The sequence below is a fragment of the Molossus molossus genome, unplaced genomic scaffold, assembly GCF_014108415.1.
Source record: "Molossus molossus isolate mMolMol1 unplaced genomic scaffold, mMolMol1.p scaffold_m16_p_3, whole genome shotgun sequence".
Classification (NCBI taxonomy): domain Eukaryota; kingdom Metazoa; phylum Chordata; class Mammalia; order Chiroptera; family Molossidae; genus Molossus; species Molossus molossus.
Window position 1 is genome coordinate 66,551,425 of NW_023425366.1, and position 15,407 is coordinate 66,566,831.

A 15,407-nucleotide genomic window follows, 5' to 3' on the forward strand; every position below is an offset into this window, starting at 1 on the left:
AAACTACCCTCAACTATCAACAGTTTATTAGGGGCTTAACTGAAGTGACCTACTGTAGTCGTGTTCAGCTGAACAAGGCTATAGGCTTTTTGTGGAAAGGGAAAGAATTGAGGGTTTCATTAAAAAGTAATTTGTGCTTTATACTCACTCATTCAAAGAGTCTCAACTGCTCTTTATTCACACAGAGTTAATACAGTATCACAATGTTTCTCAATGAATGTGTTGTAACAAAAGAAAAATTTTACATTTTGAAAGGAAAAAATTCTTTGTAAGTGCGGTAAGATTGATGGCTACTTAAAAGATTATAGAGTCTCTTTTTCCTGTGTTCATGTTAAATGATGAAACACTGTAATTTAACATTATTTGCTTAAATTATGAAAGTTTAACTTTATGTTTGGATCATTAAAATATTTTTAAAATAGAGCAAAGTTGGTCAAATATAAGTGTGTCTTGTTAGACTTGTCTATAAAAAAAATGTTCTGAAGCCAACCAAGCATCATTTATATCAGGTCAGAAAATATTCTTCACCCAGCATAGAGAGTTATCAGTGATTTAAAGTACTTCTTTGAACAAGCAAGAGATGAAGTATACAAAAAGCTTATTTGTGCCCCAAATGTAATGATAAAGATCAGGAAGGATCAGTATAAAAAATATTCATTCTTTTCAGAAGCAAGGATTATTTTAAAAATTGGTATTGTATTCAGATATTTCTGAGTTAAATATATGCCCCTCAGTTTCTGCCACCATCACAAATGTCATAAAGACCACAAAAGGTCTAAGAGTGAGCAAGGTCAAAGACTGAATTATCCTCTTGCCCCTGAACAGTTCAACATCTCTCTTGTTGAATTCAGAGCACATTAGATTATAAGGTCAGTGTGGAATGAGGAATCATTAGATTTATATCCCTAAAACTGGAGGGGGAAAAATGAAGAATCTGTGATTTAGTATTTCCCAAATTAACACTTATTTTATCAGATCAAAATTATGTCTCATTGAATCCTTAGGAAGAAGGCTATTGTTATTCCACTTATTTACATATTAGGAAATCACAATCATTGGGAAGAAATATATCTATTTTTGTCAGCTTTGAAAGAACATGCACTTTAACTTCCATAGTGGCATATAAGCCAACTAGGTTAATACAGCTTGCATATTCATGAAGTTTTGAAAGTAATGACAGCTTCCCTCCAAGAGAAACAAACTATCTAATTGCATTCAACTGGTGTAGTGGGCAGCTATCTAAGTGTGTAAAGTAAGTGGGACTTGGATTTTTCTATAAGAAATTATTGTGCATATTATAAATGTTCAGTGATAATTTAGAGCACTTAGGTTCCCTCTGAGATATAGATTATTTAGGCTTTTCTCTCTATCTTCAGATGTTTTCAGGCAAACACTGGGTGCTCCCCTCCCCTAAAAAAATCCTGACGAAAAGTGAAGGTGTCTCCCAAGAGAGACTCACTGCCCTGAATTTCTGAATCTATCTGCTGTGGGGAATCCCAGGATAAGCATAACCTCTGTAGTGTAAAAGCAACACTGTGTTCCTGTTCCAGTCATCTAGTTAATGTCCAAAGAGAACAAAAAAGAGCAGTCAGTCATTAATTGTTGACCATTGGTTCTAGTAATGTATGCAACACAATAATGATAATAATAAAGAAATCACTATGTCCAGATTAATTTGATTACAACCACATCAGAAATAAAAAATAAAATGAATACACTTAACATTCACTAATTATTTAGTACAGTAGCCAAGCCAGAATGTACCAAGAAAGATTACAAACTACCTTCTGTCCCACTATTTCCAGGTATGCCTATTTTGAAGGAATATTTGATAGCTATTATTATCTTCTTACTTACAAATGAGTTGATAATTCTTCTCTAAAGAAACCTGTAAACTCTTAATATTTTAATATTTTTCACACAATAGTCACTTGATAATGTGCAAATATTAACATTTTAAAAATATTGCTATTTTGGAGCAGAAATCTGCTATTTTAGTTGTAAGGCATGTGATTTTTTTAATTTGGTTTTTATTTGATGAATTAAAGAAGGGTACCAGCGATCAATGGGTTTGCAAGTCCTTAGATGGTAGGAAAAGTACATTTTTCACCTTCAAATAAGTCAGCTACCTTTTCAGGAACAACTTGTACAATGGTAAGCATATTTCCACAAATAATAAATGGATACTTTCTTTAAAAAAAAAAAAAACAGTGAAATTTGCACAAAAACTGGTCATCAGTCCTATTTATTATCCATTTTGAGATGGACAATTTAAGGTATGGTATAATCATTCCCAAATACTATGAAATTAAACAATAAATGAAGTCACACAGTTTCAAATTTAAAACAATGATTTAATTCTGGAAACTGACTAAATAATTACCATCAGCCAATTAATATGTTATAGAAACAGCAATATCCAAATGAGAAAGCTTTAAGAGACAAGATCAATTTTGGCATTTTTATAGGCTTGTTTCTTGGTTTAAAATATTTAGAACAATATTGATGCTTAGTTTAGATCCAAAACTATCTCTGGAACGTGCTAAGGAATTTGGACAAGTAAGAAATTGGATCAGCAACCCAAATACCACAAGCTCATACCAACTAATTGAGTATTATGCATCTAAACTTTTCAATGAACTATGCAACAGATTTTATGCATGCTTGAATTATAATGTTGATGCTATGGTGTCATCTTAGGTAAGTTGATACCTCTGAGAGAAGAAGAGGCAGCATTACTCCAAAATGACAAAACCTGGAAGAAAAATCCCCACTATGTTGATTAATCTTTGGAGAAGGCAATAATTCAAAAGTTATTTTATTGTTTATATTTTAACATATTACCTTTCTTTTTGAAAGCAACAACAATATAAAAATTGGTGGTTGACAATTCTTTGTAAGATCAATTCTGAAACTTTATATTTATATTATGCACTTTGATAATCCAATCAGGTAAAATGAAGAGTTCAGTCATTAAATAATACAGACTGTGCATGCTGCTTGATATCTATATCATTTACATCTACATATACACACAATAGGGTAATTGCATTGTTTTTTGTTTGTTTGTTTTTAAATTCTTACCTGTCACATCAGCAGCCATTAATCCTTCTGCTCTGATCACTTTCACCTGGAGAAATCCCACATCTTTCAAGTTGTGAAATATCCTCAATGGGCTCTGAAAGACCCCAACATCAAGTATTAGAAAAAAAAGGTCCCAACGGGTCTCAAAGAGTTTTCTGAGACAACACTAAGTTTTATGGTTGATTTCAGAATGCTGTTTAAGCGATTCAAAGGATATTTGTGTTTCTTCAGTACAGATTACCCTTCCACCATCATGAATGTGTACATACACACACACACACGCACGCACGCACGCACGCACACACATTGTTGCTAAGTAGATATTTTTGAAAGAATAAAAAAACCCACAACATTTCTTCCCCATAAAGAATTATCAGTAGATGGTGAACAATAAATTATGAAATAGGATATGCCTTTTTTTTCCCCTTCAATCTCCTTTACCAAAGCACTTCAAGAAAGTTTTCCTCTATGGGTGTGATAGTTTGGAGACTTACAATTCTTAATACTGAATCTGAAGTTGTTAATTATGTAATACTTCAGACTTTGGGAGTAAGAAACTCAACTTTAAACTAATTAGTTTTTTTTTGTTTTTTTTTTTTACTATTTTTGTCTTAATGAGCATTGGAAATTGTATGTGCTAGATGAAGGTTAAATTATTGAAAGACTATTTTCTATATTTAATTTAAAAGACTTAGGTATTCTATAAACCTGTTAAGTAGAAGACATATAATCTTCAAAAATCAATCTAATTGGCCTTGGCTGGTGTGGCTCAGTTGGTTGAGCATTGTCTTGTGCTGGGGAGGGTGGCTGGTTCGAGTCCCAGTCAGGGCACACACCCAGGGTTGCTGTGCATACCGGAGGATACTGACTGATGTTTCTCTCTCATATCGATGCTTCTCTCTCTCTAAAATCAATTAAAAAATTTATAAAAATCAATCAATCAAATTGATCACTAAAAATAAACTCAAAAGTGATGAGTAATTTTTCTTAAATTTGTAATTTTATTTACTATTGTAGTATATATAGAGGTAGAAGTAGAAAAACAATGATAGAATCAGACCCAAATAATAAAACCTATTTAACTTCATTAATTAATAATGGTAGTGTTTTAATAAGTGTAGTACTGGAAGGAATTAAAAACGGGATACCAATACAATAATTCAAAACTCTAATTAATGGGCACAAATATTTAGAGAGTAAATAAACCTATAAATGTTATATGCATTTGTTTATTTATAAATCTTAGCATTTTTCTCATGCTAAGATTAGCATTTCTACTCAGTAAATCAAAGGTATTTCTTTATCATAATCTTTAAAATGCTTTATGACCAGGGAACATAACATACTTTTGCATAATAAAGTTAGCTATTCAAATGTCACTAAAGAATATTTGCATCCTGTATTAAGCATATGAGAATACTAAAGAGCAAAGCTTATGGTCCCTTATGACTACTTATTGTTTACACTGAAGCTATGACCTTGGTATAGTGAGGGAGGAAATGCAGATATATGTGTAATCTCATAACCTAACTTTAAAAAAAAAGTATTTAGCCCGAGGATTAGCTCTTAATCTTTTATTGTTTTTAAACAGTTGCTTATCTCCCAAAACTGTTTAAACTGCCCAGATGATAGGATTCAATAAAAAGGAACTTCTTTCTCCATTTAAACTCCTGTAAACTAAGGGTTTAACAGTGGGAACTTGAGACAGCAGTATTAGAATTTAGAGGTTTGTAGGCGTGCTGTCTTCCTAATGCAGTAATGATCAGGTCTGGGAAGCTTCTTATCTCGGAGCTTACTGAGTGCTATAAACCAGGTAAGTCTGCTATCCTAATGAGGGAGAAGAATTTTCTGAAAAGGTTTCTATCCTTTAATTTTCAGAAGCAATTTAAACCAAGTTTGACTGTCACTAAAACAAATATTAACAGTCCTCATGTCCGAGAACCGTGTCATACTGCTAACCTCGCTGCACAGACATGGAGCTTCTGGTGCTTCAGTGCCCGTGCTCTGCTTCCCACGTGGAGGGTAGTTATTGTTTGAAAGCTCCATTCCCTTGAATCAGCTGACACTCAGTAATTTATTGTGAACTTCAACTGTTTAGGCTAGTGACACCCTGATTATGATAAGAATTCCAAAAAAGCAAAATACTTTAAATATACCAGTTAAAAGCTAAAACTTTAAGTCATGTTTCATCAAGAAGTATTCTTGCCTTGTTATTTATGGTTATTTTAGAAGTCTTCAAAACCTGGATGGCTTCTGAAGCCAGAAATTTCCATAGCAGAGAAATGTATGATTTGCTGTGAATCCTTTCAGCCCTCAATAGATGGGAAAAGATTGAAATGCTCTGGAGAGGAGTCCTCTTTATTTTTTTAATGAAAGGCTGTATAATATATTTTCTCTATGGCTGCAGCAGCTGTCAGGGAGAGCATCTCAGTTCAGCTCTATTACGGGAGAGGCAATACCCCATCCTATGGCATGGAGATGCTCTGAGGGGCCAGGGCTGATTGACAGCTTGTCACCGTGACGTCTTATTCCATCTCTGTTATGGAGAAAATTAATGTCACACCACCAGCCTTATGACTCGCTGTCATCTTAGAACCGCTCACCTTTTATCAATGCTCTAAATAACATTTCAAGCCCATCGTCTCGCGGTGGACAATCCGGTCAAGGGACATTAAATCAGATGACTGTGAAATGTCATAATAAAAATGGAATGCTAACAACTTCTTCTCTAAACTAGCTCCTCTGGTTTTTAAACTGTGACAAGGGGGAGCAAGGGTTCAGCATACCCATTCTGAAAAGGTCATACAATTGCTCTTGGTCTACTACCCATTACTCCCCGCCCTCTATTGACCTTCCCTGCTTTCCTCCCCCCAAAAGAAGAAAAATGGAATTAGCCATCTTTTCAGAATGTGGTGATCGAAAAATAGCTCGTAATGTCTGTTTAATTTGTGGGGCTTCAGTGCTTCGGAGTGAACCGCTGAATGACAGCGATGGAGAGACTGCGGGGCTCTTTCAAAGGAGAGTGGGACAATTCACTTCCTTTCCTCACCACAACCAAATTCTCAAGTTTAACCTAAACTTTAAAAAATACACATGTTCTCAGAGGAAAACATATAAATAATTTTCCAAATAACCTTCTTTATGTGTTTCTCTAAAACAAGAGGTATTTCAGACATGATACAGCATTCCTTAATCTCATACTTTATATAATGAAAAGGAAACACACGGAAACCCTACAATCAAGGCTGTTGTCCTTGTATTGCTATGACTGATTATAACACGTGCTATTGCGTACAGTGGCTTTTTGGGAAGTTGTGTGCATAGAGGGAGATACTGGCCAATGCTTGAAATTCAGGGCTAAAAAAGTGCATTTAAATGTGGCTCACTTTTCAATATAATGAGCAGAATATAATCTGAGAATTAGCTGGAACATCCACATAATATTTTACATTTTACTGAAATAATAACTAATATTAGAAAGAAGGTGTAGAACAAATATTCAAATTCTAAATGGAAATGGCTGATTTAAGGAAGCCCATCCAACTAAAAGAAAAAATAAAATAAAATCAATAATAGTTGTATTCTTTCTAATGATCTAGCTTGCAGTATATGTTTCTCTTTCTAATGATCTAGCCTGCAGTATCATTCCAATATATGGGATAGAATCAAATAATCCACAAAATACAGCTTTATAATGCCTAGAATAATGTTTATATTAATACATATATTAATTGACTCCTTTAAATTGTTTTAATTCCTGAGACTATGTTTTGGTAGGGACCAAAATGTGAAAGAATTTTGATCATTTCAATTCTGTATTAGAAGATGCTACACAATACCTTAGGCTCTTGGGTAGTTTAAAAATATACGCTATTTAGCCTTGCTAAGTCACCTCCATTAAGCTGTCTATGATAACACCACTGGTGGATGAGTTGTACAAGCATTAGCAGACAGCTGATTCAGGGGAGATAGCCCGAATAAATTTGCTGAAGCGCACACCCTGCTAATCTGTTTGGAGAATATTGTAGAGCATTAGTACCAGCACTTCATGTTATCTGCACAGCCTGATAAGGTACATCTTTATTAAATTCAGTTATTGAAAAGATGTCAGTCAGCAAACAGGAATATTTTAAAATCTAAAAAAAAATAAAAAATTAAGCGGTCCTTTGTTAGTCAAAGCTTAGTTCCATAGCTGAGTGTCTAGAGGAGCCTTCTAAACACCTGGCAGCATCGTACAATACAATCTTTGTAATTTTAAGTGGAAAAGCTTTTTTCCCCCAGTTTCATGGGTACTGAAGTATTCACTTTTTCGAGCCTCCACTGAGGGAGAACGGTGGAGTAAGAGCTCCCCTCTCTGTTGATTCAAGAAAACTACAAGGTGGGAAATGTACTGTGTAAGGATGCTGGGAAACAGGTAGGTTTAGCTGTGAATATTTTTGGTTCGGTAAAAACTGAGAAGGGTACTTATTTTAATGACTCACTATTCCACTCTGTCCATCTACATTTGATATAAAGGTAAGGAGGCTTCCTTTTGATATTTAACATTCAACTAAAAGATAAAATAATAAAGAGAGGCTCTTCTAAATAATGGAAAATAAAAATGTTTTTTGTGAATACCCTCTTGTTATCAAGCTACTAATCAATGTAAATGCCACTGACTCCATTTCGAACTTGAAAAAACAAAGAAATATGAATTGCAATGATAAAGAGTCAATGAATTAATTTTAAAGCAATACTGTATAAACTTGACACCCCTTCGTGGGAAGTTTCCCTGCATGAGAAAATCATTGTGGAGACTCTCAGAGTCTAGACCTTGCTCTGGAAGTGGCTATAGAAAAGACCTGGTGTCTAGACTTTAGTGGGGGGGACTCAAGTGCATCTGCCAAGATATGTGTGGCATTTGCATTTGCCCAGTTTTCTGCTTCTGCTGATTGACCTGTCAAACAGCTTTTTAGACGTACTTCTGTCACTGCAGGTAAATTATTTACAACCTCATCTAGTCACACATGACCCTGAGTGGGGAGGGTTATATACGTACATATCTCTTTAATATTTCCTCCCGTTCTTTCTGATCCTCCAGGGAGTTGACAGAGAGGTCAGAGATACTGACTGTGGCCGAAGCTGTCAAAGTGACCAGCAGCACCAGGTGTCCCTCACCCTCTTCCAGCTGCAATTCCAGCTTGTGCGTCTGTTCCCTACTGAGGCCCGACAGGTCGACCTGGCACCTAAAAACAAATGTTTTGAATTAGCAAGTGGCTTTTTTCCCCCCTCCACATCAAACAGTGGAAGTGCAGGCTGTTCAGAGCTATGTGAAAAGTCAATCAATAGAAATAGTATTTGGACCACTGGAAGAATATGTCTTTCGTGTCACCTGACTTTCTTCACAAAATTAAGCCCTTGATTGTATTAGTGTCTAATTGCTGATTTACTGCAAGATACAAAAACCCTTGCTTATCTGATTCAATTACTGCCCATTGTCACTGTATTCATAAACCGGCAGAGACTTCCAATCCTGGATGGCCTAGGTCAGTGGGGCCTTGCTTACCGAAAGACTGCCTTGAGCTGTCTGGAGAGGCCAACTCTGGAGTCTGAATTTTTGTGTCACCTTTAAACCAATAGGTGTTTTTCCCCATATAAATGTAATATATAAAGCAGTGATTAGAAGATGTACTTTAGGGATGCCATAAGTTTTATATTTTTAAAACCATGCCATTTATTCATAAAACACTCACAAATCTAAATAAAAAAATAAGCAAATCCTTTGAAAACATCAGTGTTATGTAGCAGAATTGTCCTGAGAGGTTTCATAACATGGCAGCCTATGGACCACAAACCACTCTCTCAGGGCTAACCTTCCTTGCAAGCTTTTTTCATAAAAATGTTCATTGATTTGGAAGAGAAAGATACTGTGGTGACCACAATGCCAATAAACTGAGAGAAAGGGGACAGATATGAATTAAAGGCATTTAAAACAGGAAATAGCCAATTACAAGAATAAATGTAGTAACAAATAAACAGGGTGGTCAGCTTTCAGGGACAAATTAAATTTTTGCTTCTTCTTATTCTTCACCCTATTTATTGTTTTGCTTTTAATTTTATTTATTTATTTTTATTTTTACTGTTGAATGTATTATAGATTTTCCTCATTTTTCCCCCATTGACCCCCTCCTCCCTACTCCTGCCCCCCTACTGCCTTTCCCCACACTATTGTCTGTGTTCATTGGTTATGCACATATGCATATAAGTTCTTTGGTTTATTTCTTCCTACCCCCCAAACTCCCTTCTCTTTGAGGTTTTTCAGTCTAGCAACAGATTTGTACTTCTTAATCCCTTCACCTTTTTCACTCATTCCCCCAACTCCCCTCCCATCTGGCAACCAACAAAATGTTCTCTGTATATATGAGAATGTTTCTGTTCTGCTTGTTCATTTTGTTGGTAGATTCAATTGTCGCTAGATATGTATTCATTGACATTTTGTTGGTTCATATTTTTTTTATCTTTTTCTTCAAGAAGACCCTTCAACATTTCATATAATAATGGTTTGGTGGTGATGAACGCCTTTAGCTTTTCCTTGTCTGGGGAACTCTTTATATGGTCATCGATTCTAAATGAAAGCTTTGCAGGATAGAATAATTTTGGTTGTAGGTTCTTGCTTTTCATCACTCTGAATATTATTTGCCACTACCTTCTGGTCTGCAAAGTTTCTTTTGAGAAATCAGCTGACAGTCCAATGGGAACTCCCTTGTAGGTAACTAACTGCTTTTCTCTTGCTGCTTTTAAGATTCTCTCTTTGTCTTGAACCTTTTGCATTTTGATGATGATGTGTCTTGGTGTGGGCCTCTTGGGGTACATCTTGTTTGGGACTCTCTGTGCTTCCTGGACTTGTATGTCTGTTTCCTTCACCAAGTTAGGGAAGTTTTCTGCCATTATTGTTTTAAATAGGTTTTCAATTTCTTGTTCTCTCTCTTCTCCTTCTGGCACCCCAAGATGCAAATGTTGGCACGCTTGAAGTTGTCCCAGAGGCTCCTTACACTATCTTCATTTTTTTTCTTGGATTCTTTTTTCTTTTTGCTGTTTTGATTGGGTGTTTTTTGCTTCCTTATATTCCAAATCGATGGTTTGCTCCTTGGCTTTACCTGCTCTACTACTGAATCTGTGTAAATTATTCTTTTTTTTTTTTTTACCCTCACCCGAGGACAATTTTCCATTTTTTGTTCAGGTAGAGTGGGAGGGAGAGAGAGGAACAGAGAGAGAGAAACATCGAGTGGCTGCCACCTGCACAACCGACCAGGGCCGGGGACAAACTGCAACCAAGGTACGGGCCCTTAGCGGGAAACGAACCCGGGTCTCTCAGGACCGCAGGCCTACTCTCCAACCGCTGAGCCAAACCGGCCAGGGCTGTAAATTATTATTTATTTCAGTTAGTGCCTCCTTCATTTCTGACTGGCCCTTTTTTATGCTCTTGAGGCCCTCACTAAGTTCGCTGAGGTTCTCACTAAGTGTATTGAGCATTCTTATAAGCAGTATTTTGAACTCTGCATCTGATAGGTTGCTTATCTCCATTTTGCTTAGTTATTTTTCTGGGGTTTTGTTCTGTTGTTTCATTTGGGACCTGTTTCTTTGTCTCCTCATTTTGGCTGCCTCCCTGTGTTTTTTATTCTATGTATTATTTAATGAGAGGTATGGAGCTAGCTGAGACCAGATGATGCTTGTTTGAAAGAATTTAGGAAAACCTGAAGCAGGATAGGAGACAGGCCAATGTTATGGTTAAGCAATTGACAACAGCTTGGGTGGACCTGAAAGTCGGGTAGGGCTGGGCCTTAGGGAATCACCAGGGCAGGGCAAACAGTGTGAGCCAGATTTCTGGGGTCTCAGATATGGTGGCTGTCTGCCGCCCCAGGGAAGGCCTCACCAAAGGATCAAAGGCCTCTGATAGCATGTCTGTTCTGGAGAAAGCCCCCTCTCCAGCCCTCGCTCCAGTGCCAAACAGCTCAGTTCTTCCCGGTATGTCTCTGGCACCCCTCGAGCTGCCTCCCCTCTGAGCTTAGAGGGAGTGAGTCCATCAAGTCAATGCGTGGGCCCTTAAAGGCTCCAGCTGCCTCAGCCTCCCTCAGCCTCAGCTCCTGCTAATTTTTCCAGCCAGAAGTTATGGGGATTCTCTTCTTGGCACTAGAACCCTGAGCAGGGTGCCTGGTGTGGGACGGGGACCCCTCAGTCCTCAGGGAGGACCTTCCCAGCTGAGGTATCCTCCTAATTTTTATCCGCCACACATGGGTGTGGGACCAGCCCATCCGCCTCCGCCCCTCCTATCAGTCTTGATGTGACTGCTTCTTTAATTTCATAGTTGTAGGACTTTCATTCAGCTTGATTTCGGGTGGTTTTGAATGATGGTTTTTCTGTAATTTAGTTGTAACTTCGATGTGGTTGTGGGAGGACTCGATACCGTGTTTACCTACCCGCCATCTTGACCAGAAGTCTATTGTTTTGGTTTTAAATTAAACTTCTATGAATAGGGTCTCAATGTTTATAGTTGTGCTCAAACATCTCTTTAAGCATGAATGATTTTAGGAATTAAACCAAAGTTTGACATTTACCTTTTATTTTTACCTATCAAAAATAACAGCAGAGATTGTCGGGACTAGAAACAATGGAGAGGAAGAGGAATGTAGATGCAAGAAATGAAACACAAAAGAAATGCCTTGGTCAGTGACAGAAAAATGTGTGTGTGTCAAATGATAACTATTGAGAAAGAAGGAAATTAGAATCTGTGGCAAGCCTGAAAAATATCTTCTTAAAGTTAGAATGTATATTAAATAACCTCATTATTTCTGTGAACACAACATCCATTTCAATATACTCTCATGCTGTCTCCTTAAATTCTAAATGATGATAGGACATATCAAATGCCCAATCTAATATTGTATTTTTTTTACATTTTTTATTTTTTATTTGATATATATATAGAGAGAGATCGATTTTTTGTTTCCTGTATGTCCTCTGACCAGGGATCAAACTCACAACACTGGTGTGTATCATGACGATGCTCTAACCAATGGAGCTACCCAGCCAGGGCTCTAATGTTCTAATTTTAGTTGAAATTAAGTTCTGGTCAATAACACCTAGAATAAACTGAGAGTAGAAGAAATGCAGTGGTGAAAGCAACCAATCAAATGTATTTTCTACTACAAAGAAAAAATCAGTATCATTTTCTACAGATTTTTCCAGCACCTGGCACAGTGTCTAGCCTGTAGTTTGTTGAATGTGAATTACTCTTTGAGCTAGATCAGGAGTATGATACTAGAGTATTGAACAGAAATTACAATTCAGATAGTACTTTTGGTTGGATAACGTTGGGACCTAGAAGGGTCTTTCACTCACTTCAATAATGCATTTCCCAGTCCAGTCCTTGCCTTATTCTTTGATGTGACAGACACTGCATCACTCTTAAAACATGAAAACACATTAACGCTTTCTGGAGGATTTCCTTCTATGCCAATTACTAGTTTGCACTGGTCATACAGATGCCAGACCACTCCTCATTGATATTAGTTTTTCATTTAATGCTTTGGGGTTGGAGAAGATCCTCTAAAGACAGTCTGGTCCAGGCATTGCAAATTGGGAACTTTCAGACCAAATCTAGTCCATGGATTTGTTGATTTCTATTGTAGTGTTAAAGTTTTGAAGTTAAGTAATTTTAAAGACAGAGCAAATGTCCTCTGACTTAGTTACTATCCTCAATACTGTCTATTATTTATAGCTATACCTGGTTCTAATAGGCATACGGATTTGTGATCCTTGAAATCTCTTTAATCTACCAGTGAAAAAACTGAAGGCCAGAGAAGTTACATGACTTACTGGAACTATAGTTAGCACAGTCAGGACCTGAACTCAGTTTTGTCCTGACTAGTCTATCATTAAGTAATCGTGCATCCCAGGAGGAAATGTGTGCTGTTTGCAGTGGTTCGTAAAGTGGGTAATATCTGGATTGATTTTAAACAAGAAAAAAAATCTCAGTTTTAAAGCATGGAATTATATTATTTTTATGCTTTATATATAAACTAGGGAAGAAAGCTGTAACTTATTGACCTTATAAGAGAATAAAGTAAGAAAAATTTATAAATTGAATTTTTAAAACCCTGAAACTAATAAAATTTAAATTAACATTATAAATTTATAGGGAGGACTATGCTTTTTTGCTGCAACTAAATTTTCTACAGTGAGTGTACTCATATAAATAAGTCTCAGGTTCTGTCCTATATTTAATGAATCAGAATTTTGACTTTAATCATTCTAATGTAGAAAATGTCTATTTATACAGATATATTGGACAAGACAGTATTAGTGACGTCAAGGATCTTTTTCCCAGTTGAGGTTATGCATATCTCCTATTCATCTGAAAACTCTGCTCAGGAGTAACCCTCAGATGCCATTCTAAATGAAATTCTTCATTCTGCTTGTCCGTCCATCCACATGTGGCCAAGTAGGCATACCTGCTGAGCAATCAGCTGTGTCTCTGAAACACAGGAAACAGTGGCCAGCCTGGTAACATATCTCCTTGCATTGCTTTCTAGTCTTCCCTGCCTCATGTTCTTTCTCTCTCCCTATAGTGCCTGGAATGTACCTCCCAATAAAATATCAGCGCTTAATCATTGCCTCAAGCTCTGTTTCCTAGGGAACAGGGGCTAAAGCAAAAACCATTGATATGATTCAACCCCCTTAGTTACAGGTGTCCAAAACACAATCCTGACCATATCCCTCCCCTGGCTTCCCACCACCTGTGAAAAATCCTTAGCAAGGTAACAGTACCCTCCGCAGCCTGCCATCAGCTTGTGTGCCACTTGCTGACTATGTAAGTCATTCCAGACAGTTTGTAATTCTTTCCCCATCTGTACTAGGGCTCAACTATTGCGTGTGTGTGTGTGTGTGTGTGTGTGTGTGTTTGGATAAGGCAATTGCTCTGCCTATCTTTGCTTCACTAATTTTTACTAATTCCCATAGAAATAACCTGCAGCTGTCTTTCTCTGTCAGTATTCTGAGACACCTTGAGGGTAGGCACCTAGCATGGCACCTGGAATATAGTTCGTGCTCTGTAAGTATTAAAGCACTTATAGATAAGGAAATTTCAGAGGCCAATGTGTACCCACGGTGAAGGTGGCAGAGCAGAACTAGCTTGTAATGCACTCACTGTACCATTTCTATATTGTCTTCATAGAAAGTAGACTGATTTCTTTTTAACACTCATTTCAGTCATTCATTCGTTCACTCATTCATTCACTCACTATTTATTAAGTATCTTAGGTCTCAGATCTCTGTTAGATTTATGGGGTTCTGCTCTTTGTAAGACTTCTAGTTTCTCACATCCTTTAGAGCTTCTACAAACTCAGTGTGTTGTAGTTTTATTATCACATATGTCTTATTAGTTTGATATTGAAAAATTACAAATTTACTATCTGTTCTGAGCCCAACTTATCAATTAGTTAATCAGTAGAAGAACTGAAACAAACTCAAAACGAAACATTCCAGAGCTACTGTAATCTATAATCATAAACGGGGAAATCGAGACTCAGAGAACTCAAGAGCTCAAGCCACATTTTTTGACTCCCATATCAAAACTTAAAGTTCTTTACACTTTAAAAAAATTATATGCGCCCTGGCCCATTTGGCTCAGCGGTTGGAGGATCGGCCTGCGGACCAGAGAGTCCCAGGTTCGGTTTCTGCTAGGTCCTAGTGGCTAGGGGCACATACAAAAAATATATATATATATATATTTGCATTTATTTAGCCATAGGACAGAAATTTGTCACATTTATTTGATGACATTTCCCCCTAAGAGTTCAAGGAGAGAAATTTTGGCATTTCTATCACCTTTTCTCTCCCTTGCCTTTTTATTTGCCATGCCTGAATCAGTGACCAGTGATATTTCTAGCAGATGAAACGGTCTTGTGCTTAGCACCCTGGATGCAAATTACATGTGTGAGTCCACTGGGGTGCAGGTGATACCATTATAATTAGCTAGTTATTAATAATTGGAAAGGTGCTAAGGGGGAAGCCAGACATTATAGGCATGTCATTTGGGCAGCTTCCCCAGGAAGCTGCAACTTTACACTCCCCGGGGAACCACTGGCCTATTCCCTGCAAAACACAGAGAAGGGATCCAACAAAGGGAAGATGATGTATGCCTAGTAAAGTTGGGGTGACATAGGGAAGGTACTTGCCTGTCGGTTACAACAGGGAACAAAGATCACTGGCCAGGATGGGGTGGCCACTACAAGTGCGTGAAAATTTGGGAATACATAATCTCCTATACAAAGGAGTGCTTTCTC

The 15,407-nt window shown here is 37.1% G+C and overlaps 1 protein-coding gene across 7 annotated transcripts in view; it reads right to left on the reverse strand.

The window, feature by feature from the left end:
* Positions 1-15,407, reverse strand: part of MCTP1 (multiple C2 and transmembrane domain containing 1) — a 490,459-nt gene that overhangs the window by 173,397 nt on the left and 301,655 nt on the right. For all 7 annotated transcript variants that reach the window (XM_036278918.1, XM_036278919.1, XM_036278920.1 and 4 more), the window contains 2 exons: positions 8,123-8,309; positions 3,085-3,178 (listed from right to left, as the gene is read on the reverse strand). In XM_036278918.1, the coding sequence (XP_036134811.1) occupies positions 3,085-3,178; positions 8,123-8,309 (281 nt within the window). The remainder of the gene's footprint in view (positions 1-3,084; positions 3,179-8,122; positions 8,310-15,407) is intronic.